This window comes from Notothenia rossii, assembly GCF_949606895.1.
Source record: "Notothenia rossii genome assembly, chromosome: 3".
In the NCBI taxonomy this organism is placed as follows: domain Eukaryota; kingdom Metazoa; phylum Chordata; class Actinopteri; order Perciformes; family Nototheniidae; genus Notothenia; species Notothenia rossii.
The window spans coordinates 62,247,626-62,273,655 of record NC_136901.1 but is presented as its reverse complement, the minus strand read 5'-3'; the positions used below and the strand labels follow the sequence as shown (position 1 = coordinate 62,273,655).

The following is a 26,030-nucleotide window of genomic DNA, read 5'->3' as shown; positions in this document are numbered from 1 at the left end:
TGTTCAGTTGTCGTCCAAATGTATTTCTGGTGTGGTTAACGTGGCTGTGCGTTCCCAGTTACCAATTAATGGTGTTGATCTGATCCTGGGTAATGATTTGGCTGGGAAGAAAGTTTTTCCGTCACCCGAAGTGGTTAATGATCCAGCTATGATCACATGTGTCTCTGAGTCCACTGTGTTGGATTCGGTTCAGCTGTTCCCTGTGTGTGCTGTAACTCGTGCCATGTCCCGAAAACTAGGTGACGTAGTGGATCTGAGTGACTCCTTTATGAGTGACTCCGATCCACTGAACCCACTGGCAGAGGGTCAAGAGAAAATATCTGTTTCCATAGAGCTTCAGCCTGACGACAAACCCCTTCAACTTTCAGTGGATAAAGATCAGTTGATTAAAGCACAGAAATCTGACAGTACATTGTCGTCCTGCCTATCCTTTGAAAATGACAAAACGGGTGAAAGATCAGTGTCTTACGTATTTGATGATGGTGTTCTGATGCGCCGCTGGTCGCCTAGCTCAGGTTGTACGCAGGAGTCTGGGTACCAAATTGTAGTTCCACAGCCGTTTTGTTTACAAGTGCTGAGTTTGGCACATGATCATACTCTCTCCGGTCATTTAGGAGTCCAGAAAACCTACCAGCGGGTTCTCCGTTATTTTTTATGGCCTGGACTTAAATCAGACGTTGCTAAATTCTGTCGTTCTTGCCATACCTGTCAGATGTCTGGTAAGCCAAACCAGGTAATTCCAAAAGCCCCTCTTAGACCGATCGCCTTCATGGGAGAGCCTTTTGAGCATGTTATTATTGACTGTGTCGGGCCGTTACCTAAAACAAAATCCGGTAATGAATCCATTCTTATGGTGATGTGCGCTGCCACTCGTTACCCGGAGGCGGTACCGCTGCGTTCGTTAAAGGCTTGTTCTATTGTGAAAGCGTTGGTTAAGTTTTTCTCCACGTTTGGCCTCCCAAAAAACCTCCAAAGTGACCAGGGATCGAATTTTATGTCAAAAGTATTCGCGCAGGTCATGTCAGAGCTAGATATCGGACACCGTACGTCAAGTGCGTACCATCCAGAGAGTCAAGGCGCGTTAGAAAGGTTCCATCAGAAAATAATCGTGAATGGGATGAGGGTTTACCGTTGTTATTGTTCGCTATAAGAGATACAGTACAGGAGTCTTTAGGATTCAGTCCGGCCAATTTGGTTTTTGGCCACACTGTGCGTGGCCCGCTGTGTCTGTTGAGGGAGAACTGGCTCTCCGATAAGTTAAAGAAAAAAGACAACATTTTGGACTTTGTCAGTTCATATAAAGAAAGGCTACATCATGCCTGTGATTTGGCCCGTGAGTCACTCCGGACCTCCCAGTCTAAGATGAAATCCAGGTATGACAAAAAGACAGTTGCGCGCGAGTTTCAAATCGGTGACCAGGTATTAGTTCTGCTATCCGTTGTTGGTTTGGCCCTTCAAGCAAAGTTTTCCGGGCCGTATGAGGTGGGCCGTAAGCTCAGTGGAACGGATTATATGATCCGTACTCTGGATCGTAGAAAGAAAACTCGGGTGTGTCACATAAACATGCTTAAAATGTACGTTGATCGTGAAAGTGGCGCTGCTCAATCTCCGATGGTAGCGCCTATTGCCTCTGTGTGTCTCACTCAGCCACCTATCGCCTCTGTGTCTGTTACTCAGCCACCTTACAGCCCCAGTGATGACGGGCTGAGTGACAGGCGCGCTTCTGTGTCCTGTGCACGCCTCGGTAATTCAGCCATATTGTCCGATCTTAATGAACATCTAAAACATCTGCCTTACTCGCCCCGGGCTGATATTCGCAGGCTCATTGAAAATTATCCGAGTTTGTTTGGGGATACTCCTACTCAAACGACTGTATTGGCTCATGATATTGAGGTAGGCGAACACAAGCCTATTAAGCAGCATGCCTATCCTGTCAACCTGGCTAAGCGAGAATTGATGCGTCAGGAAGCTAGTTTGAATGACGTTGTTTACTGCAGGGTAGCTTGTGAATTTACTCCAGGTGGAACTAAAGTCTGATTTAACACTTGATTATATTTCACATCATTCATCCACATCTGTAAACTAACTAAAGGTATTAAATACATGTAGGGGAGTAGAAGTACACCATGTACCTCTGAACTGTAGTGGAGTAGAAGAACAAAGTAGCAAAACATTGAAACACTTAAATAAAGTACAAGTATCTCAAAATTGTGCCCAAGTATAGTACTTGTTGAGTTTATGAACTTAGTTACTTTACACCATGTGGCTATAAAGATAGAAAAACTAAGCCTTGCACAGAGGCATGAAAATACATTTTCAAAATGCTCAACAGTGCTGCCAAAATTATAAACTGACTGCTACACAATTAAAATAAATGCTTTTATATATATTTCTATTAGACGTGACTCTTTGGGGTTTCTGTTATTATTAACACTGCTGCTTTAGTTGTTCTGACTGCTAAAATCTTCTGTTATTCCTCATTTTAAAGCCGATATTCCGTGGGGTGGAGGAGCCGGGAGCTCGGATCCTTGTCACCTTTTTCATACAGATGAGTTTGCATACCAAAGCCTCAGTCACCTTAATTCATGTAATAAAAACATCTCAGGTCAGTAACACTCGAAGCTAAATGTGCAATACCATGTTCAGCTATGTTACTATTTATAATGTTATTGTTGTTACATCAGAAGATGTACATATTGGAATGATTTCTTAACTTACAGTAGGCTATTTTTTACAATGTGTGTTGGAAGGATTTATTAAATTACTATGAATATTGTCATTGTTGAAGGCTTTTAGAGAAGGATGAACTATAAGCCTGAATTACATAACATTTTATACCTAAAAACATAAAAGCCACAATAAATAAATCACAATTATTCTAGTTATTTGTACCTCCCGTATTGCTTTCAACCCACCAGCTTTTATGGTGTTGTTACGTAACTAACTGTAAGCTTGTCACATACAGTCTATGGTCACTCAGAGTAACCTACAGTTAATTTAGCCGCTGGAGAAGAAAGATCAGGGGGGGAGGGGGGAGAGAGCTGCCGTTTCATTCACACTGTTTAAAAAACGGTAACAACGGACTATTTTTCTTAGCGGATGCATTTCAATTTAAATCAATACATACAACTATTTTTTAAATGAATAAAAACATTTTCTAAATCCATAAAAGCATTTAAATTAATATTGGGAGTCATTTCGTTACTTTGTTGAGAATGTGGCCATGTAATAAGCGGGATAATTTGCAGCGACTTGCTCCTTATGGGGAAAATAACACCCGTCATGCAGATCAGGATCCCTCCGCTACGCTTTGGGATCCTGATCTGCCGACGAGGCTCCATTAAAATATAAATATTTTTAGTGAATTACTGAGTTTAGGCACGTTAATAACGTTTTAATGAAGTTGAATACAGTATATTCATATGTGTCAGTGATTTCATGTCAATTCGGCAAACATAAATGATCGTGGTGAAGATGATGATTAAATTAGGATTAAAAATCGAGAGCCGGGCTGCATTTCCTCCCGTTCGTTTTTTTTCGACTAAACAACATTATTTTGTTAAATAACAACATGGTGATGTTTTGTAAATGATTACATGTCTCTTATTTAGCACAAAGTATGATATCCGTGACATATGGATCTTAACAAAGCTCCGCTGTACATCCAGCGTACTGTATCTGATGAGCTCCAGTGTGGAACCCCACTGCACCCCCTGGTGGATCAATGATCCATTGCAGCTGGCTTCATTATAATTACATTTATCTATCACAGGGGCGGTCTCAAGTCAAGCTGGAGGTTTTCCCTTGAGCGAGGGCAGATCACGTACAAATCAGTAGCGTGGCGTGGGGAAAAAATTAGGGGAAGCCAATAATACGTCCTTTCTTTTGGGGTAGGGGGGGTGTGGTGGTCATTGTAATAACGTAACCAGATAAGTGATTACAGCGCCCGGTATCATTTTACACACATTTGTATCATACAGATGCAGGACTTACACAAGCCTGTTATCTAACCGACAGGTCCGCACGCACTCTCCAGCCGAAACTCTAATAAGCATTCATTCACAAACTAAATCAGGAGACGTTTAACGTTTTACGTCCGGTTCGCTCCTTTGTTCCTCGCTGTACACAGCTCCAGTTTGGGCATTGGCCTGTCATCAGATTGTATTTGTTGTTGCTGCTGCTGCAGCGGAAGTTTAGTACAATTATTTTTGATTAAATACTCCAAATCTCCACCCTCCATAATTGCACTTGCTTCAGTTGCTTGCTACTTTCTAACGGTGGTGAGAGTGGTGCAGTGACGCTATCTATCTTCTATCGATTACATTTATGATTCGAAAATTATAAAAGTAGGGTAGACATGTGGATATTATCCGACTGAACAAAACGTGCATTTACCTAACAGGTTCGTTTTCCACTGACCTTTTTTCGAGCTATTTTCCAAAATCCCATTGCTATTTTATCGAGGGAAACCGAGCGCAGCTTACTTCCGCTTTTTGGGACGCGTCACTGCACCACTAAATTGATGCGATTTGATTGGATTGTGAGGCAAGGGAAGCCAGCCGCCTCTGGCTTCCCTTGGCATGGCCCTGACCAATCACAGGTTGGCAGGGGCATGACGTGAGACTCATCTGATTGGTCAATCCGTCCATTTTTTTTCACCAAGGGAAGCAAATTTCGGCTGGCCTCCTCTCGCAACAGAGAGTGCAATCTACTGTTTCACCATAACATCTAGAGGGGCGCCGTTTCACTCTTTGTAAAATACTCAATGAGAATGGGGGAGAGACGGGCCGGCAGCAACACACAACAAAGAATTTCCGAAACTAAACGAAGTGCTTTCATTTATTTATTAAAATTATAACTACAATCCGAAAAAACAGGGGAAGCCTGGCTTCCCTTGGCCTCCAGGAGAAAACGCCACTGGTACCAATCACGGCCCTCGCGTTTCAAACTGTCTGAAATGAATCGCTACATCTGTAAGTGTGTTCGACCAACAAAATACAAATTTGAAGAAAACAGAATCATATAAGTACATCAGGTTTCATAGAGCTAAAAAATGTCAAGTGCTACTCAACTGGCTTTAGATAAGCCAGTCCTTTATTAGTATATAAGTGCTTTGTTAATAGTTATATCGCTCGAAGTGGAGTCGAAAGAGATGAGTTTTCAGTCTGCACCGGAAGATGTGTAAGCTGTCCTGATGTCAATGGGGAGCTCATTCCACCATTTTGGAGCCAGGATAGTAAACCAACATGTTTTTGTTGATGGGAACTTGGGTCCCCCTCGCAGTGCGGGTGCAGCGAGCTGTCTGGCTGATGCAGAGTGGACTGCACGTTCTGGGGTGTACGGTTTAACCAAGTCCTGGATGTAGGAAGGGCCAGATTTGCAGCATGGTACGCAAGTACCATTGTCTTGAAGTGGATTCTAGCAGTTACTGGAAGCCAGTGAAGGGAGCAGAGGAACGGCGTGGTGTGGGAGAATTTAGGAAGGTTGAAGACTAGACGAGCAGCTGCATTCTGGATGAGCTGCAGAGGTCGGAAGACACATGCAGGTAGACCAGCCAGGAGGGAGTTGCAGTAGTCTAGGCGTGAGATGACAAGAGTCTGGACCAGATCCTGCGTCGCTTTCTGGGTCAGCTGGGGACGTATCCTCCTGATGTTGTAAAGCGTGTATCTGCAGCAGCGGGTTGTAGCAGCGATGTTTGCAGTGAAGGACAGTTTGTTATCTAGGATCACACCTAGATTCCTTGCAGTCTGAGTCGGGGAAACAATAGAGGTGCCGATGTTGATTGTTAGGTCAAGAGTGGGAAAATCTTTTCCCGGAAGGAAAAGCAGTTCAGTCTTGTCAAGGTTGAGCTTGAGGTGGTGAGCAAACATCCACTGAGAGATGTCAGCTAGACAAAGAGATGCGTGCGACGACCTGGGTCTCTGAGCGGGGAAAGGACAGAATTAATTGAGTGTCGTCAGCGTAGCAGTGGTACGAAAAACCATGCGGGCTAATGACTGATCCGAGCGAGTTTGTGTACAAGGAGAAGAGGAGGGGACCAAGAACAGAGCCCTGAGGGACCCCTGTAGTTAATTGACAAGTAACCCTGTAGGTGCGGTCTTTGAGGTATGAGGTGAGGAGGGAAAGTTGAGAGCCTGAAACTCCCAGTTCTTGGAGAGTGCGAAGGAGGATCTGATGGTTCACCGTGTTGAATGCAGCAGACAGGTCCAGAAGGATGATGACAGAGGAGAGGGAGGCTGCTTTAACCGTGTGCAATTCCTCAGAGACAGCAAGGAGGGCAGTTTCTGTTGAGTGACCTGCCTTGAAACCAGACTGGTGCGGATCCAGAAGGTTGTTCTGATGGAGATAACAGGAGAGTTGTTTAAAGACAGCGCGTTCAAGTGTTTTAGACAGGAACGGGAGGAGAGAGACAGGCCTGTAGTTTATAACATCAGACGGGGTGAGAGTGGGTTTTCTTTAGGAGAGGGTTTTCTCTTGCATCCTTGACACTGTTTGGAAAGTTACCAGAAGTTAGAGAAGTGTTGATGAAATGGGTGAGAAACGGTAGAATATCAGGAGCGATAGTTTGAAGGAGGTTTGAAGGGATAGGGTCCAGAGGACAGGTGGTAGGACGGGCAGAGGTAACGAGGGTAAGAACCTCACTTGGAGAGAGAGGGGAGAAGGAGGTCAGTGTGTGAGTGAAAGGTGGGTCTGGTGACCCAGCGGTGAGTCAGAAAAAGAAGAGCGAATATCATCAACCTTTTTTTCAAAGTGGTTAACAAAGTCGCTTGACAGAAGGGAGGAGGGGGAAGGGGCTTTGGGGGGGTCCAAGAGGGTGGAGAAGATGGAAAATAGTTTTTGGGGATTGGAATAGGAAGATTGGATCTTATCTTGAAAGAAAGTGCTTTTTGCCTGAGAGATTGAAGCAGAGAAAGAGGAGAGGAGAGCCTGATAGGTTAGGATCGTCATGGCGTTAGGATTTCCACCATTTCCGCTCTGCTGCCCGAAGGATGGTTCTATTAGCACGCAGTGCGTCATTTAGCCAGGGAGCCGGAGGGGACTGAAAGCCTGCCGAGATGTGAGAGGACAGAGAGAGTCCAGAGAGGATGAGAGAGTAGAGAGGAGAGTTTCTGCAGCAGAGTTTGGAGGATCCCACGCGAAGTTGTCAGAGCTCACCTCCCACCAGAGTTTTCAGCTTTCCCTGACACACAAGTGGTGCTTGACTGCACTGAAGTATTCTGCCAGACTCCATCATCTCTCCTGCTGCAGAGTGAGGTGTTTTCAACGTACAAGTCACATGCTACATTCAATGCCATGATCGGCATGGCACCAGATGGTGCCATTACATTTGTGTCTGGCCTGTATGCAGGATCTATGAGTGACCGGGAGATTTTCAAGCTGTCTGGCATCGTGAGCCTGCTCACACCAGACATGGCAATAATGGTCGACAAAGGGTTCCTTGTGGACAATCTGGTTGAGTGCAAAGTTTACCGGCCTGCCTTTCTGTAAAAAAAAACCCCAAATGAGCAGGGAGGATGTCAGGCAGACTCAATCCATTGCACGTCTGAGGGTCCATGTGGAGAGGTGCATCAGAATGGTCAAAGAGAACAAACTATTTGACAAAGCCATACCACTGTCTGTGTGTGGAAGCATTGAGGAGCTTTTCAATGTGGCTTGCTTCCTGGTCAACTACCAGAACGGACCACTGGTGAAAGCATGGGCAAGCCTGGGCAGCAATGATTCAAAAATGTCTTGCTCCCAAACCAATTGTGTATTTCATTGTGGTCATTGCAAAAAGCAGTTATACCATAATATGTAACGAATTATAACCTCAAAACAAATGCACACAAAAACATAGGACAATACATAATATAATAAATCCACAATATGATAACATTTTACTGATTCATTTAATAAACTTTTACAATACATAGGTTGATGTTATATCGGGGGGGGGGGGGAAATACATATTTAAACATTTCCATTAGTCTCTTTATATTTAAGTAATGCTAGTTTATGTAACAGATGAACAGATCAGTGCAAGATAAGTTAGTTAGCATCCACAACTTGTGTTAATGAATAACGTCATATGACATTAAATGTCTGCCAATAAGCACCCCTTTCTTCCTCACATAGGTCCTTTGAGTAAAGGATCTTTTTGATTTATAGAACAGACTTGGTTCTGGTTTTAGCAATTGAAAGAACTATATACAGGAAAATATTCACGTTAGATCAGTAATGTAGTGTGATGTAGTGTGGTACACTAATGTAGTGTAGTGCATATCAGTCCATGTAAAAATAAAAATAATCTCCCTTCTCCCTAATGGTTGTAGCCACCTCGCAGTCTCTGCAGATACGCTGTATAAGGATATCCTCCTCTGCAAAAACGACAAAATCACACCATTCCATCCCTGTGAGTAGGAGCTGGTCTTGCACCTGCCAATAGTAGCTATGAGACTGCTTCAGTTTTAATGTGCCACTTTGCATTTTTAAGTAGCTACAGTCCACATAACTTTTTGCATTTGGGCATTTTATTTCAACAAGTCCAAAAGGTGGGCTCTCAGTTGGGTCAAACACCAGACCGTCAGGAGGTGACCCTAACCAGGGGGCATCTGGGTGAATGACAAACCCACACGGTCAGTAATTGGTGTTTTTAATCCGGCAGTATTCCTGGATGGCAACCGGTTCCAGTGCCAGTTCCTTCTTCATTGACGCCGTTTGCGCCACTCCCTTCCGAATCCGTTGTGCCAAGTTTTCAGCCGAACTCTGACCTTGAATATGGCATACTTCCCTGAAACGGGAAGAAGTTATTCTTGGCCTCCTAACACAGTGCCATTCCACACTGTCGCTCTGCTCCCTTGTGGCCACCTCAATTTTCCTTGCCATGAGCAATGTTGTCGCAAGTGACAGTAGATGGAGGTGCTGTTGGTGACTGTACACAAACTCACAGGTGGTAGGCTCCAGCCTACACTCTAAAAACAAATGCCTTGGCTCAACAAAGAAAATCAACGCAACAGTTTGCATTGTTGTTTATTGAGTTAAGACAACTTCTAATGAAATTGTCTTAAAGCAACAAAGTTATTTGAGTTAGGGGAGAAGGCTTTTCTTCTACAATCAGAGGTGTTTTTAATTACCACTTACTTAATAATTGGTATCATAAACACAAGTTTTGAAGTTGATTACTCAAAAGATTAAGTTGTTTTATCAAATGATTTAAAAGGAATTTTAAGTTGTATGTACTTAATTACCATAATTGTGAACACACATTTTTAAATTGACAACTATTTATAAGTTAAGTTACTCCAAATATATTGTATTCAACAGTCTTTTTTCTTAGCTTTTTCATGTTTTTGCCTTTAAAGAAAGACATTTATTGATTCCACAACAAAAATATTAGGCAATTCACTTTTTATTTTGAACTGCAGTTGTTTATTTCAACACATGATGTTTCAATCAGGAGAGAATTCATTTTGTTTGAACATTTATTGACACATGCCATATGATAAGGTGCATGAACAACTGAAATCACAGCTGACGTTCTCCTCTCCCTCTTCTACCAGTGTTACTTGTTGATGTAAGCATTTTCTCAGACACACGGTAAGAATATAAATCCTCAATCCATCCATCAAAACGTTATAAGGTTTAATTTTCATACCAGCAGGCCTAATGTGTTTGTTTTTATCGTTCAAAAGACGAACTTGTTCGGGAATGTTAACAGCGTTGCTGTTTGCTTAGCTAAGCTAGTGCTAGCGCTGGTTAGCTAGAAGCTAGCGCTGCTAGCCTGGTGCCTAGCCAGGCTAGCCTGCTAGCCTGCTAGCCTTTGCTGTTAAGAAGCCAAAGAGAGGTGAAGTGGCTTACTGCCCCTCCTTTCCGAGTGTAGAAGATGACGATTCACTGGAAAACATCAGAGTTGAACTTCTGTCTGATATCAAGAAGCGTAACAACAGAGACTGTTAAGATGAAAATGCAGAGAACATTCGCTTTAAGAAGACACGAAGCCATTGCTTGTGATCCCATGATCAGCGACTTCACAATGAGATGGCCAGCTCTCTTTGATGTGACTGAGGTTAGTATCAGTGATGCAAATTAGTCGCTTTTCGGTGCCTTCCACTTTTTTAACGCTGCTTTGGGTGACTTGTGTAATTCGTGGAGAACGGAAGAGTTTTCGTTCGTCAGTCCGTCCGTTTGTCCGTCCAACTTCTCACTTCAAAAAAGAAGGAGAAATCTAGATCGCAAAATAATGAAACAAGTGTGTGCCTGTTTTTCCTGGCCAAGGACAGGTTCCTTGAACACAACACGAGCGTAACGTGTCTTCACGTGGTTATTTCTCGTCGGAAACGAGTGTAGACTAGACTAGAGTGCTTACGGAGAGCACCGGAACGCCGCACCAGCTCTTCAAATATTGCAGTACCCATAAGGAGCCGTACATGCCGCGGTGTTTGCGTGGCTGTGTCTTTAGTTGTAAGCACAGTGGCGATCTGTTGTTATTAGCATCTGGTTAGCTAGCTATGCTAACGAATTTAAAGAGCTTTTCTACAACCAGGTGGAAGAGAGCTCTCTCATGAGAGGCTCAAATAACCTCAGCTCAGTGAGGTTAAGGCACACCTTGATATGATCATTATTATTAATGAGACATTAGAGATGAAATGAAAAACAGGTATACAATCTATATGACAGTAACAAAAAAGTTGTTAAAAATAACAAGAATAGAGTTTAAAAGGGGAGTGATTTGTAAAATATCCAAAAAGAAAAATCTGCTTACAGTTCTGTTTCAAATGGGTGTTGAAGATCTCCTCATGTTGCTCTCAAAGTGCACCAGATTGATGCTTTTAACTTCAATATTTAAAAAAAAAATCTTCCCGGGGGAGCATGCCCCCAGACCCCCCTAGAGGAGGTTAAGTCCCCCCAACTTAAATCATGTTCACATGGATACTAAATACATTTGCACACATCTTGTGTCCATATATTTCTGTTTTGGTGGTCATGCCACACTGTGCACATGCATGAATGCATGCGTGAGTCATGGCAAGATATCTGGATTAAGAGGTTGCTTTTTCTTTGCACAGCATGAAAGAAAGGCCAAATGAATTGGCTGTGATTTTAGTTTTTTTAAGCAGAGGTTGAGTTCAATCATTTGTACGGCCCTCGGAGGATGTTGTAAACATTGAAAGGAAAAAGGTTCCCCACCCCTGCTGTAAATAATAATAAAAACCCTTGATTTATAACTTAACATCTCTGTCTCCTATTGATCTGAGTATATTATAAAGAATAGACAGTTAATTGAAGCATTGTAGCACAGGCCTTTGTCAGATGGTATATTACGCTGTTTTTTGTCCTGCTTCGAATAGTTCTCTCTTTTTTCACCATACCTGTAGTGACCGTGTATGTGACTTATTGTGCAAACGCTGTGCCATATTGATGAAAATTGTCTCATAAAGCCAAATGTGTGCTTTCAGATTAATGCTGAGTTCAAACGGATCACCACAATTCCTCTGCAGTCTAAGTTCCTATCACAGCTGGACCTGTACTCTGCAAACCTGCTGAAGATGTTTGAAAGCACAACTGGGCAGAAAGGGAAAAAACTGAAAGCGTTGACTAACAACATGGACACAGTAAGTTATCTGATACTTTAGTAGATGTTTAGGTGGGCAAGTGAAAGGATGTCGCTAGACATGAAGCAGGAAGTGAGGCTAAACACAGGTCAGAGTACAGTAATGTCAGCCTATGGAATCCTCTGGGTGGGACCCTGTGGGGACACCCCGGCTTTCTCCTCTCAGATACTTAAGTCTCGTTAGTCGCCAGACTCCTCATCCATCAACTTGATCTGGTTCACCATATCAAGTTTTATAACGTGTAGATAGCCATTATTGTTTTGGGCGTCCTTGACATGAAAAAGTTTGAGCAACACTGAAATATAGCAACATACTTTTGTCAGGAAACGGTTTTAGAATCGGCCTCAGGTCTTACTGGGTTAAGCTAGGTGTCTAGCCCAAGTTTAACCTGTGGACCGTAGTTCTTATTTTTTTGAAAAGAGTCACTCTGGCTTGTCATTGTTCCACCCATTGCTTTCCTTTGAGAGTTCAGGGGGAGGTGTGGGGTGGGTGGCTATAAAGTATGGAACTTTGTTGTGGTCCTGGTCATAAATAGAATGTTCTAAAAGGGAAAGGTGGCCATTGGAGCAGGATTTGTGTTGATGATGATAGTGCATGCACAGCAGCATTTTTTTTAAAATGTATTGCCAAACATGTGCTGCAAGGACCAAATGTATTTGTGTATTTGAGTTTTAAGCAGTGACGTGCGGTGAGCTTCATGGCTGGTGAGGCACTGACTCTTTCAGAGTCAGATTTACAAATATTATATTTTGACCTTAATCAAAATATTCGGTTATTTAAAGCTTTTTTAGTCTGATGCTTTGATTCATTTTAAACAGACCGTTCAACAAAAGGATACCCAAAATCTAAATATTGGATTGTTCTTTCTTAGTAAGATCCCATTTTCATTACAATTGTGGTCTTACCTTGACTTGAAGATGAAGTCCATGCTATCCTTCTGGACAACAATCTATATTAGTTTTTTGTAAAAGTCCTCCTTATCTTCCTGTAGTTTCAAAAGTCTAGTTTGTTGTTTGTGTCTACCGTCTCTGTGTAGAATAACAGTAGCAACAAGAACCTGTGGACTCACGTGCGCCCCCTTCAGTGCGGCGGAGGTTATGGCTGCCTTTCCTGCTGCTTTTTTCATTGCCGTTATATGATGAGACCAGCGAGCCTAAATATCATATATATGTTAAATAAGTTATTTAGAGACTATGGATGGCGAGGATAAATGTAATAAAGGGATCTACAAACATTACATTGGTGACCTACAGTGAGATGGTAACAGGCATGAGCTTAGTGCCCGCACTCCAGCCAGTTTCTGTGGGGTGACACATTCTGAGGTGAGGCAGAGCTCATCTGTGCCTCACCTCACCCCACAGTAAATGGCTTGAGCGCGCTCACAAAATAAGTGCCCGCGCTAAATTAGTGCCCGTGCTCCAGCAAGTTACTGTGGGCTTACGAGAGGCAGAGCTCGTCCCTGCCTCACTTCTCATCGCTACCCGTATTTGTAGCGGAGCTCGGCAAATTTGCTGATTTTGACTTTCAAAAGCGATTGGAATCATACATAAAGCACATTTACAACACAGATCAGTGGAGACATTTTATTATTACTATTTAGTTTTTCTTTAGTTGTTTTTCCGTTACATTGGAGTATGACAGGTGAGGCTCTGCCTCCCCTGCCTCTCCTGACTGCACGTCGCTGGTTTTAAGTGTGTATTCTGTTCTTCTGTCACTCATCTTTCAGGATGACAATGATGCGGGAAAGGACCTCCTAATTAAAGGACTCTGCCTCTACCTCAACGAGGATCCTGGAGACCTTGTGCAGGAGTTCATAGTAAGTGACTAATTGTAAAGTGTATACATGTGTACATCTTAGATTAAGAACCAGAGAACATTCTCTGTCATTAGCTCTTTTTTAGCTGAGCACTCAGACAGGCAGTGTTCTGTTAACTCTGCTCAAGTGTGATGCTACTCAAATTAACTGTACTGTAGTTGGATTAAATAGTTGTGACTTAAACACATACTAAAATGCTAAATACTGCTAAAAGCACTGACTAATTATTCTATCACTCCTTTAGTGATCTGCATGATTGCTGATTATTTAACTAACGACTAAACTGTTGGCTGAGAAATAGGGGTGCACCGAATGGGAAATTCTTGGCCGAAACCGATACCGAAAATGGGAAACAGTTGGCCGAAAACCGAATGCCGAAAGGCCGAAAATGATTAATAGAAATATATATATATATATATATATATATATATATATATATATATATATAATGTATACATTTTTTACCAATGTTGTTCAGCTGCCTGATTATGGAAAAATAAATGATTATTGCAAAACTTAACTTAAATAATAATCACTATTATGGGTCCATAAAACATTTATTCAGCACTTTTGAATGCATACAGTACATTAATTCCAAGTCAAGTGCATTTCAGACATTCTACCAGTCTTTGAAGAAGACTGTGTCAAAGAATCTCACAGACTCTTGTTTGCCTCTTTAATATCTTAAAGTTGACCAAAACATGTCATGTTTTATACTAATAATGGCCAAAGTTTAACATAATAGTTAGTATAAATAGTGTTAGTTAAAGTGGTTCAAATCTAAAATGGCACTTTCCCGGTTTTAATGGGTTTGATGTTTTTATGTGCCTTATGTCCGTTCTCACTCACGGCCCAAATAAGTATAGAAATGTATAAATATATATAAATATTCTAACCACTATTCACATTAGAAAATACCATGCATCTTGTTCCATATGTTCCATATGTTTGAACTGAGTTAGTCCTGGACTTTGAAGAAATGCATTTTAACAATTTTGCCTCTGTTTGAATACAAGAGAAACCCATTTTGCCTCTGTTTGAATACGAGAGAAACCCATTTTGCCTCTGTTTGAATACAAGAGAAAACCAATCTCAAACTGAATCTCTCTCAAACTGTGAATCTCTCTCTGAATGTGACTAATGGGGAAGACAAAAAAAATCCAATGTAAAAGAAGAATACATATATGTAAACTAACAGGCGGGTGTCTAAAATTAGCTAAAATGTATTACAAAAAGAATGTTAACATGTTTATATTGTTGTTTATAAAGCAATTTTGCTCAAGTGTTTTACACGAAGGTATTCAAAATGTTTATTTGATGCAGTGTTTTACATAAAATATGTTTGATACATTGATACTTTACATAATGCACTTTACCGTATTCCCCTGCATTTGAAATAAAATGTATTAGCACTGTTTGAATTGTGTTGTACTAATATGATCATATCATGTATCTAGAATAATGAACATGACTGAATAAGGTTGCCAGAACATGATTATAACATTTATAAATCAATGGAATGATGTTAAAATAACATGACTGAATCATGTTGCCAGAACGTGATTGAAACATGTATGAATAACTTTGTTCAATTACATTAGGTTAACTTAATATTTATGTGTTTAACCTAGACAACTGGATTGAGTGCTGCCAAAGCAAACGATTAATGTGCAACCAATCACCACTATTCAATCACTTAGATCCAACGACTTATTTGTTTCAGCTTCTCATCTTTTTTGCAGGTTCCATACAATATTTGAACTGGTTTAGTGAAGAGCAGAAGCCACTTTTCAAATTGTACACAATCCTTTTCCCATGCCATTGCTGTCAACACCTATCCATGCTGAACGTTGCTAATATATTATTGATTGGGGTGTGGCCAAAAGTGCAATATGCTTCAAAATGTAACTGACAGAGAGCAGTGCTTTTGTCCTGTGTCCACTGTGCCCATGGATTTTATTTTATTTCAAGATTTTTAATTACGTCGCTAAACTCCTTGAAAAGTTCCTCTTCCTTTTCTCTAAGGTACTCGACAAGGTAGCGGATGGCTATAGTTCTCTGCGTACTTCAATTGTATTGTGCTATTTTTGAAAAAGAAAAAAAGAGAAATTACCTAAATTAATATATTCTGAATGGGTGACTGCCAACAACTTGCATTTCGATGACAACTCTAAATAACGATCCTACCTCAAGAAGCATGTCCTTGATCCTCTATTTACAGTGACAGGTACCATGAGTATCAAACAGCATGTCACCCAGCCGAGTTTTAAAATGATGCAGGGGAACCAAAGTGCTCAGTTTTAAACATGTTTGCAGACTGTTCCAATTTAGTGGAGCTGCACAACTAAAAGCTTTCTTCCCTAAGACAGTCCTAGCACTTGGCACATTTAATAAAACAACATGAGATCTCAGGCAATAAGTACTTTCAATTCGTCGAGAGATCAGAGAGCAGATATAAAAAGGTAGTTTACCCAACATGGCTTTATAGATGAACATGTACCAGTGACTGAGCCTCCGTACAGTTAGTGAATGCAAACCTGCCCTGGCATACAGGGTACAGTGATGAGTAAGTGCTTTACAGTTAGTAACAAATCTCAGAGCACTGTGATAGGCAGCATCTAACTTTTCCAGGCAATGGGCAGGTGCATTCATATAGATCAAATCACCATAGTCCAGCACAGGTAAAAAGGTCACAGTGACTAGCCTTTTCCTGGCTTCAAATGAGAAACAGGACTTGTTTCTGAAAAAGAAATCTAGTCTAACCCTCAGCTTTTTAAGCAGATTAATGACCCGAAGTTTAAAAGTAAGACAATCATCAAGCCAGATACCTAGGTATTTATAACAGGTAACCACTTTGAGTACTTGTCCTTGCATAGTAACAATATCCAAAGCAGTGTCTGTAGTCTTTTTAGCTTTAGAAAAGAGCATTACCTTGGTTTTATCAACATTTAAAAGAAGCTTAAGCTCAGAGAGCTGAGTCTGAATAATGTTAAAAACAGCCTGTAATTTAACACCAGCCTCCTTAATGGAGGGACCTGCACAGTACATTACGGTATCATCGGCATAAAAATGTAAAGTAGCTTCATCCACATTTTCACCTAAACTGTTGATATATATGGAGAATAAAAGTGGACCTAAAACAGAACCTTGGAGAACACCATTAGCAATGTTCAACCACTCAGAAGACAGCCCATCAAAGTGAACACATTGGGACCTTTCAGATTGGTAGTTCACAAACCACCCCACTGCATGGCTGGATATGCCAATACTGAGTAGCCTCTGCTTTAAGATGCAATGATCAACGGTGTCAAACGCTTTGGAAAGGTCAATAAATAGAGCTGCACAACTCTGCTTATTATCTAAAATACTCGTAATGTCATTCACCACTTTCATTGTGGCAGTGATGGTGCTATGTTGCTTTCTGAAGCCTGACTGATGTTTAGACAGGATATCATTTTTACATAAAAACTCCTTTACTTGTTCACTCACTAGGCGTTCGAGCACCTTCACCAGAACTGACCATTTTGAGATTGGCCTATAGTTATTTAAAATAGTTGCCTCCCCTCCTTTTAGCAAAGGCAAGACATAAGCTGACTTCCATACTTTTGGAATTGCATTTGTGCTGAGGGAGAGGTTAAAAAGAGTAGTAAGAGGAAGAGCAATAACATCTGCAGCTATCTTTAAAAAGAAAGGTTCTACGTTGTCCGGGCCAGCCGGTTTCTTAGGATCTAACTTAGATAATGCTTCATGAACAACATTGACAGTAAAAGGAGTAAAACTGAAAGGGTTTTCCAGACCACATTGTTCAGCGTCACGGATTGGGGTGTTCACAGAAGCAGAGTGAGAAACATAATCAAACAGAGAGCCACAGGACACAAAATGCTTATTAAAACAATTTAACATGGTGGCCCTGTCAGATATAGAGCCAGATGCTGTGGTAAGGCACGGAGGTAGCTCATTACGGATCTCACCGGTGGATATCAATTTTATGGCTTTCTAAAATTTCCTAGGATTATTTAGGTTTTCTGTGGTAACTGACAAATAGTACTTCGACTTTGCACTTTTGACATTTGAAGTGAAGCTATTTCTTAGCTGCCTAAAACGCAGCCATTCTACCTCTGAACCTGATTTCCTAGCCTTTGCCCAGGCCTTGTTTCTCTCATGCAGGAGACAAGACAGTTCAGCAGAAAACCAAGGATTGTCTCGTCCCTTTACTCTAAATTTACGCAGGGGTGCATGTCTATCAATGATCTCCATAAAACCAAGGTAAAAAGAAGACCATGCAGTTTCTACATCAGCACACGGATCGATTTTTCCCCAATCAAACCCAAACAGATCATGAACAAAACCCTGCTCCGCAAAATGTTTTATGTCTCTCTTAATAATAATACTACGAGGTTTAACCTTTTGAACCTTAGTGTCCCTAATTGTGGCTTCAACACAGTGATCACTCAGATCATTCGCAAATACTCCTACAGATAAGTATTTATAGGGAGCATTATTTAAAATGAGATCAATTAGGGAGGATTTATTAGGGGACTTAATGTTAGGGCGAGTAGGACTGTCAACAATCTGAGTAACATTCAAAGAGATACAAAGGTTTTTTAAATCCTCTGACACTGCAGTTAACCAGTCCCAGTTAAAATCTCCAAGTTGCACTATTTCCTTGTAGTCTAGTTGCGATAAAAGATTTGCTAGCGAAGACAAGGAGTCCTTGCCGGCTGAGGGGGGTCTGTAACAGCCCACCACCATGACCTGTTGCCCCTTTGCCACTTCTATATTTAAGGCTAAAAATTAGAATTGCTTACTGATAGATTTGGAAACTAATGTGGATACACTGAACTTATTCTTAACATAAATGGCAACGCCACCACCTTTATTAGGCCGGTCGGAACGATACACATTATAACCATTTAAGGCGATGTCAGAGGCCAAAATAGATTTATTTAGCCATGTTTCTGATAAAACAAGGACGTCAGCGTCAGTCGAGCTCGCCCAAATGCAGACAAAATCTAGTTTACCTAACAGACTGCGCACATTCAAATGGATGAAACCCAACCCAGACCTAGCTTTAAAATCAGCAGGAGTAGCGATTTGACAACTACTACTGGGCGGACCAGGGTTAGATTGTACATTTCCTGACAGTAATAACAACAACAAAAAACAGGCATCTTTCCCTCTTAATCGACACACATACATTGTCATCTACTTTAGAAACACCGGAAAGGTCTGCGACAGTGTGATTTGAGCTTAAGAAGCAGTCCTGAAGAACCATCATCACAAGAAAACAAAAAAGACAAACATATTTTGTCGAGCAGATTTTCTGTGACAAGGCAACCGGTAATTGTTTGTGCAACACATCCGAACCTTTGCAGGGGATGCCCACTGCGGGTGGCAGAACAGACCTGAATCCAGTAGACTTCTCAGAATGACTAGAGATCTTCTCATAGTCCAAAACAGTTAACAGGCACAGCAGAATCCCGATATGGGCCATTTTCCCAGACCAGCACACAGTATCCGCGATATTCCTGGAGCAAATCAGCACAGAAGCAAAGGACAGGCGAAAGCAGCAGCGTGGAAGCGCTCCGGTTCCTCCGTGGTATGAAAGGTGAAAGCAGGCCTCTGCAACAGCAGAACCAGGACAGGTGGAAAGCAGGCCCCAGCCGTGGTAAAAATCCTCCTCGGCATAGCAGTACACGCCCGGTGGAAGCAGGCCAAGCCCGAAGCGTGGATCCACTCCGTCTCTCCGCGACGACTCCGGGGTAAAAAACTCTCCAGTACAGCCGTACTCTACAGGTGGGAGCAGGCCTCCGTAGATCGCAGACCGCAGATCGCAGGCAGCAACAAGTGGAGCCGATCCATCTCTTCGCGACGAGCAGGCCTCCGTAGATCGCAGATCGCAGGCAGCAAGAGGTGGAGCCGCTCCGTCTCTTTGCTCCGTCTCCGGGGGAAAAACACCTCAGCACAGCCGTACAGATGTAGCGATTCATTTCAGACAGTTTGAAACGCGAGGGCCGTGATTGGTACTTGATCTGCTCTCGCTCAAGGGAAAACCTCCAGCTTGACTTGAGACCGCCCCCGTGATAGGTAAATGTAATTATAATGAAGCCAGCTGCAATGGATCATTGATCCACCAGAGGGTGCAGTGGGGTTCCACACTGGAGCTCATGTGAAATAAAGTCAGATACAGTACGCTGGATGTACAGCGGAACTTTGTTAAGATCCATATGTCACGGATATCATACTACTGTGCTAAATAAGAGACATGTAATCATTTACAAAACATAACCATGTTGTTATTTAACAAAATAATTTCGTTATTCGAAAAAAACGAACGGGAAGAAATGCAGCCCGGCTCTCGATTTTTAATCCTAATTTAATCATCATCTTCACCACGATCATTTATGTTTACGTTCGCCAAATTTACATGAAATCACTGACACATGTGAATATACCATATTCAACTTCATTAAAACGTTATTAACGTGCCTAAACTCAGTAATTCACCAAAAATATGTATATTTTAAATGGAGCTTCGTCGGTCAATCAGGATCCCAAAGCGTAGCGGAGGGATCCTGATTGACCGACGGGTCTTATGGGGTGTTATTTTCCCCATAAGGAACAAGTCGCTGCAAATTATCCCGCTTATTACATGGCCACATTCTCAACAAAGTAACGACATGACTCCCAATATTAATTGAAATGCTTTTATGGATTTAGAAAATGTTTTTATTGATTTAAAAAATAGTTGTATGTATTGATTTAAATTGACATGCATCCGCTAAGAAAAATAGTCCGTTGTTACCGTTTTTTAAACAGTGTTAATGAAACGGCAGCTCTCAGCTGTGTATTTACACAACTAATGGCCCATCAACCACAGCTCTCTTCCCCCCTCCCCCCCTGATCTTTCTTCTCCAGCAGCTACATTAACTGTAGGTTACTCTGAGTGACCATAGACTGTATGTGACAAGCTTACAGTTAGTGACGTAACAACACCATAAAAGCTGGTGGGTTGAAAGCAATACGGGAGGTAAAAATAACTGGAATAATTGTGATTTATTTATTGTGGCTTTTATGTTTTTAGGTATAAAATGTTATGTAATTCAGGCTTATAGTTCAACCTTCTCTAAAAGCCTTCAACAATGACAATATTCATAGTAATTTAATAAATCCTTCCAACACACATTGTAAAAAATAGCCTACTGTAAGTTAAGAAATCATTTCAATATGTACATCTTCTGATGTAACAACAATAACATTATAAATAGTAACATAGCTGAACATGGTATTGCACATTTAGCTTTGAGTGTTACTGACCTGAGATGTTTTTATCACATGAATTAAGGTGACTGAGGCTTTTTAACATACAGGGATGCAAACTCATCAGGTATGAAAAAGGTGACAAGGTTCCGAGCCCCCGGCTCCCCCACCCCGCGGAATAACAGAGGATTTTAGCAGTCAGAACAACTAAAGCAGCAGTGTTAATAATAACAGAAATGCCAAAGAGTCACGTCTAATAGAAATATATAAAAGCATTTATTTTAAATTGTGTAGCAGTCAGTTTATAATTTTGGCAGCACCGTTGAGCATTTTGAAAATGTATTTTAATGCCTCTGTGCAAAGCTTAGTCTTTCTATCTTTATAGCCACATGGTGTAAAGTAACTAAGTTCATATACTCAGCAAGTACTATACTTGGGCACAATTTTGAGATACTTGTACTTTATTTAAGTATTTCAATGTTTTGCTACTTTGTTCTTCTACTCCACTACAGTTCAGAGGTACATGGTGTACTTCTACTCCACTCCATGTAATTAATACCTTTAGTTACTTTACAGATGTGGATGAATGAAGTGAAATATAATCAAGTGTTAATTCCGACTTTAGTTCCACCTGGAGTAAATCCACAAGCTACCCTGCAGTATACAAAGTCATTCAAACTAGCTGCACCTTTACCAGCTTTGAGAACACTTTCATGATCAATCATTATAAAACATATCATATCTATTATTCTGAAATGGACCAATCTGCACAATGACTACTTTTACTGTCGCTACTTTCACTATATTTTGATGATCATACTTTTCTACTTTTACTTGAGGAACATTTTGAATGCAGGACTTTTACTGTAACAGAGTATTCCTACACTCTGGGACTATTACTTTTACTCAAGTCCAAGATCTGAGTGCTTCTACTTTTACTCAAGTACAAGACCTGAGTAATTCTGCTTTTACTCTAGTACAAGATCTGTGTGCTTCTACTTTTACTCTACAATATCTGTGTACTCCTACTTTTACTCAAGTACAATACCTGAGTACTTCTACTTTTACTCTAGTACAAGATCTATGTGCTTCTACTTTTACTCAAGTACAAGACCTGAGTGCTTCTACTTTTACTCAAGTACAAGATTTGAGTACTTCTACTTTTACTCAAGTACAAGACCTGAGTAGTTCTACTTTTAATCTAGTAAAATATCTGTGTGCTTCTACTTTTACTCAAGTACAAGACCTGAGTACTTCTACTTTTACTCAAGTACAAGATCTGAGTACTTCTACTTTTACTCAAGTACAAGATCTGAGTACTTCTACTTTACTCAAGTACAATATATATATACTTATACCACCTCTGTTTATAGCCTATGAAAAAAACTATTAGAAATAGAAGGCTAAAGCTAACGTTAGCAGATAGTGACAATGTATGATAGCTAGCTAGCTCAACGATTCCTTAAATAATATTGCCACAGAAAAACTTTTCAGTTCAGATCACGCTCTGCCGCTCCGACAGGGAGCTCTGCTCTGAACACCTGAACGGCCCGTTCTAACAGCTGTTCACCAGCGGTCCAGTCTGTGCCACAGTGACTCCGGACGCGCAATTAATATTAACGAACGCACCCGTAGGTAATGTAGCTGCTGAAGCTAGACCATCATCTCGGAGCAGCAGAGCCTTATTATACATCCATGAGCAGAGCCGACAGGCAGGAAGACTCGAGCACACAGCTCGCACTTCATTATAATATATAAAAAAAGAACACCATGCGTGTCATGATGGCACATAACAGCTCACAGCCGCAGATTACTCCGGGTCCCAGACCCCCCCGTACCCCAAAAATATTTTTATTGCAGATCTACATGAATCACACAAACGACTTATTTTGGATTCAAAACGGCGAATTTCACCGAAAGGTGACAAGTTTGCATCACTGAACATAGACAGAGCACAACTGAAACATAATATCTGAGATGTAACAACATAATACACTTTTTGGGGATGCTTGGGATGTGAGGAGTGAGGCACACGGCTTAGAACGGGCTTGTCGCCTGGCAGGACAGGTGAGTGTGTGCACCAGTCTGCCTTGATCTATGAATTCATGTCCGTGACACTCACTGCTGCCCACAGCTGTTCTATAGAAGGAAATTCCTTCACTTCATGAAAGCGTTTTAACCACACACACCTCTACACACACATGACGGGTGTTATTTTCCCCATAAGGAACAAGTCGCTTCAAATTATCCCGCTTATTACACAACATGACTCCCAATATTAATTTAAACGCTTTTATGGATTTAGAAAATGTTTTTATTGATTTAAAAAATAGTTGTATGTATTGATTTAAAAAATAGTTGTATGTATTGATTTAAATTGACATGCATCTGCTAAGAAAAATAGCCCGTTGTTACCGTTTTTTAAACAGTCTGAATGAAACGGCAGCTCTCAGCTGTGTATTTACACAACTAATGGCCCATCAACAACAGCTCTCTCCCCCCCTCCCCCCCTGATCTTTCTTCTCCAGCAGCTAAATTAACTGTAGGTTACTCTGAGTGACAAGCTTACAGTTAGACACAACCAGTGTTGGGCAAGTTACTTCCAAAATGTAAAATATTACATATTACTTATTACTCTCTTTTGAAAGTAATAAGTTACATTACAATATTACTGTCTCTGAAATGTAATGAGTTACACTACTTTAGTTACTTTTTTAGTTACTTTCACCAAAATAACCGCAAAAGAATGGCTAGTTATTTTAAATGCTAAAATGTAGTTTAGTGCAGCTCATTATACATCCAGTGAATGGCAATGTGGTATAGCATAACAACTGTGTAGGCCCTTAAGGCTACTAACAACTTATAAACTTATTTAAAGCAGACAAAGGATCAAAGTCTGGTCAATTATAGTAGAGATACTGTAAATATTTATAAGTCTAGGCCTATATATATATTAAATACAATAGAGCTAGAGCTCACTATAATGAAATCTATAACATTATGAAATGACAAGGTGTGCAATATATTTTTCTTTTTGTTACTTTCTTTTATTTAATTCAAGTTCCAAGCACAAGAAGTTTGAATGTATTTAGTGGACAAAGAAGAAGCTTTATCAAAAATACGAAAAGGATTATGCCTCAAGGAATAGCTTACGGCTCAGCCATTTTCAGTTCAACACTGTTAACATGTAAGCCAAACATTGCTTAAAATTGCTACTAAATGCAACGTAGGCCAAAAATAGGAGCCCTGCTATTTGCCAAACAACGCCTAGAACATAGGCTACCAAACAAAGTCTGGTCAAATCTAAATACAAAGAAGGCCTCGTAGGAAATACTTCACAAAACAAATGAAGCTCCACTATATTTAACACACACATTGGAATATTGAAAATAAAACAAATAAACAGGAAACCTGTTACTGCCAAAACAGAGGTAGAATACAGCCGATTAATGCTCGTAAAATACATTTAAGTATGAAAGCCCTTAAAGCCTTGACCTATAGCCTACTTATTTTTCTATGGTGGGGGGCTGGCCTATTCCATTACCGCCTTGACTGAAATGACGGTTGAAGCGCATCAGGAGAAGGCGTTGAAAGCGTCCATCACCGAGACGGTTGCGTTTTGGGGTGAGCACAAGATTTCCAAGACTGAAAAGTCTTTCTACTGGTGCACTGGATGGCGTTGGGGCATTACAGCGGAGCGCGATTTTTTTAATTCTTGGAAACTGGTGCAGACTTTCCATCGTAGGGGCAGAATTAAAATAAGACATTACCTCTGTTTCCACAGACATGGGCGCATCAGCTGTGGTAACGGGCTGTAAGTCAAAGGCAAAAAAATCCTCCTCGCTGGAGGCAACAGCAGCAGGTTGAGGGACATCGGGCATGAGGGCTGCAGGCTCTTGTGTTGTTAGGGAACGACACTCTGACATGAGGAGTATCTTGATATGGTCTCTTCTGGCTTCTTCTTTTACCCAACGCAGCTTAAACTTAGGCAGTGAGACAGCGGCAAGCAGCGCTTCCTTGGAGTCAATTATTGCGGCAAATCGAGTTTTGATTGCTCCCACAATAACTTCAGGCAGGCCAGTTTTCATTGCTAAGATTTTTCCCATGAGAACTTCTAGTGTTGGTTGAAGCGTTCCATAAAAACAAGTGTCCTCACCCTGTAAGAAAAGAAAGGCTTCATAATGGAACAGTATTCCTTGAGAAATTGGTATTCCCTGTCGTTCATACATTTCATTTGAAATTGTGTGCAGATATTATTGATGTCAGTGAGGGGAATTTCTGTGATCCGAGAATAGGCGTCAAAGTATGAGTTCCACCTTGTTACTGTGGGAACAATCAATTTTCTACCACTGACCTCTTCCAGGAACTCTGATGCGGCTGGCCTTCGTCCACAACGCTGAACATTTGGCTGTAGCACTACGATACACAGCTCTAGATTCTACGTTAGATGACAGCCATTTATCAACCTCATTGTTCGCAATTAGATTAAGTGTATGGGCTGCGCATCTATGATGGGGAGGCAGTACACATAGCCCGTCCTGGGCATTATCATCTTTGGCGGCGGCAAGCACACTGTGAAGGTCTGTAAAGTCTGCCTCACCATCGCCATCCACCTCATCTTCCTCCTCATCGGACTCCACTTGCCGCTGCTGATGCTCCTTGAACGCCTTCACAAAGTTACTCCCGTTGTCCGTCACACATGCAGTCACTTTATCGTTGGTAAGTCCATATTGAGAGAAAATGTCCTCCAGCTCTGTTGCTATTGCGTCGTACGTGTGTCGACCCCTAAATCTTCTACAAGCGATCGCAGCCTTCTTTCGTTTCAAGGTATCTGCATCGATCCAATGCACAGTCATCCCCAAGAAACTTTTGTTGTTAGCACTCCATATGTCTGCCGTTATTGACACATAATCCTGGGCATCGATAGTTTTCCTCAGCTCCTTTTCCATGATAGCATATTCTTTATCCAACTCTTTGGCAAATGTCTTTCTATCTGGCAACACTTGCTGAAAATTAAGAAGATAGAGATATTAAAGTCATGCTAGATAATAAACTAATGCTCCATTTATAACTGGGCTAAATACTATTTAAATACCGGGAATATTACTGTAATGATAGGTGCTTATGTATAGGCAATGCATCTTTTTACCACCAGGCAGCAGTATAACATTCAAGCTAACCATGTACAAAGCGAGTGGAATAAGATGCGAGTCCACACACACACACACACACACGCACACGCACACACACACAAAATAACAACATTAAAATTACGTCGCTGGTCGCTAACATGGTAGTACAGCCTCGGCATGGCCCAGTAATCTACTGTATTAAAAAGTCTCTATTGCAACGTTAGCTTACCT

At 41.2% G+C, this 26,030-nt stretch overlaps 1 protein-coding gene across 5 annotated transcripts in view; it reads left to right on the top strand.

The window, feature by feature from the left end:
* Positions 1-9,700: 9,700 nt before the first annotated feature.
* The window catches only part of LOC307032491 (uncharacterized protein), a 68,822-nt gene continuing 52,492 nt past the window's right edge, over positions 9,701-26,030 (top strand). The window contains exons 1-3 of one of the 5 annotated variants that reach the window (XM_079670483.1): positions 9,701-10,045; positions 11,436-11,591; positions 13,318-13,407. In XM_079670483.1, coding sequence (XP_079526609.1) covers positions 9,863-10,045; positions 11,436-11,591; positions 13,318-13,407 — 429 coding nt within the window. In that variant the 5' untranslated portion in view covers positions 9,701-9,862. Of the gene's footprint in view, positions 10,046-11,435; positions 11,592-13,317; positions 13,408-26,030 lie in introns of those variants that run through there. The other 4 variants (XM_079670484.1, XM_079670485.1, XM_079670482.1 and 1 more) reach the window with 4 other exon arrangements.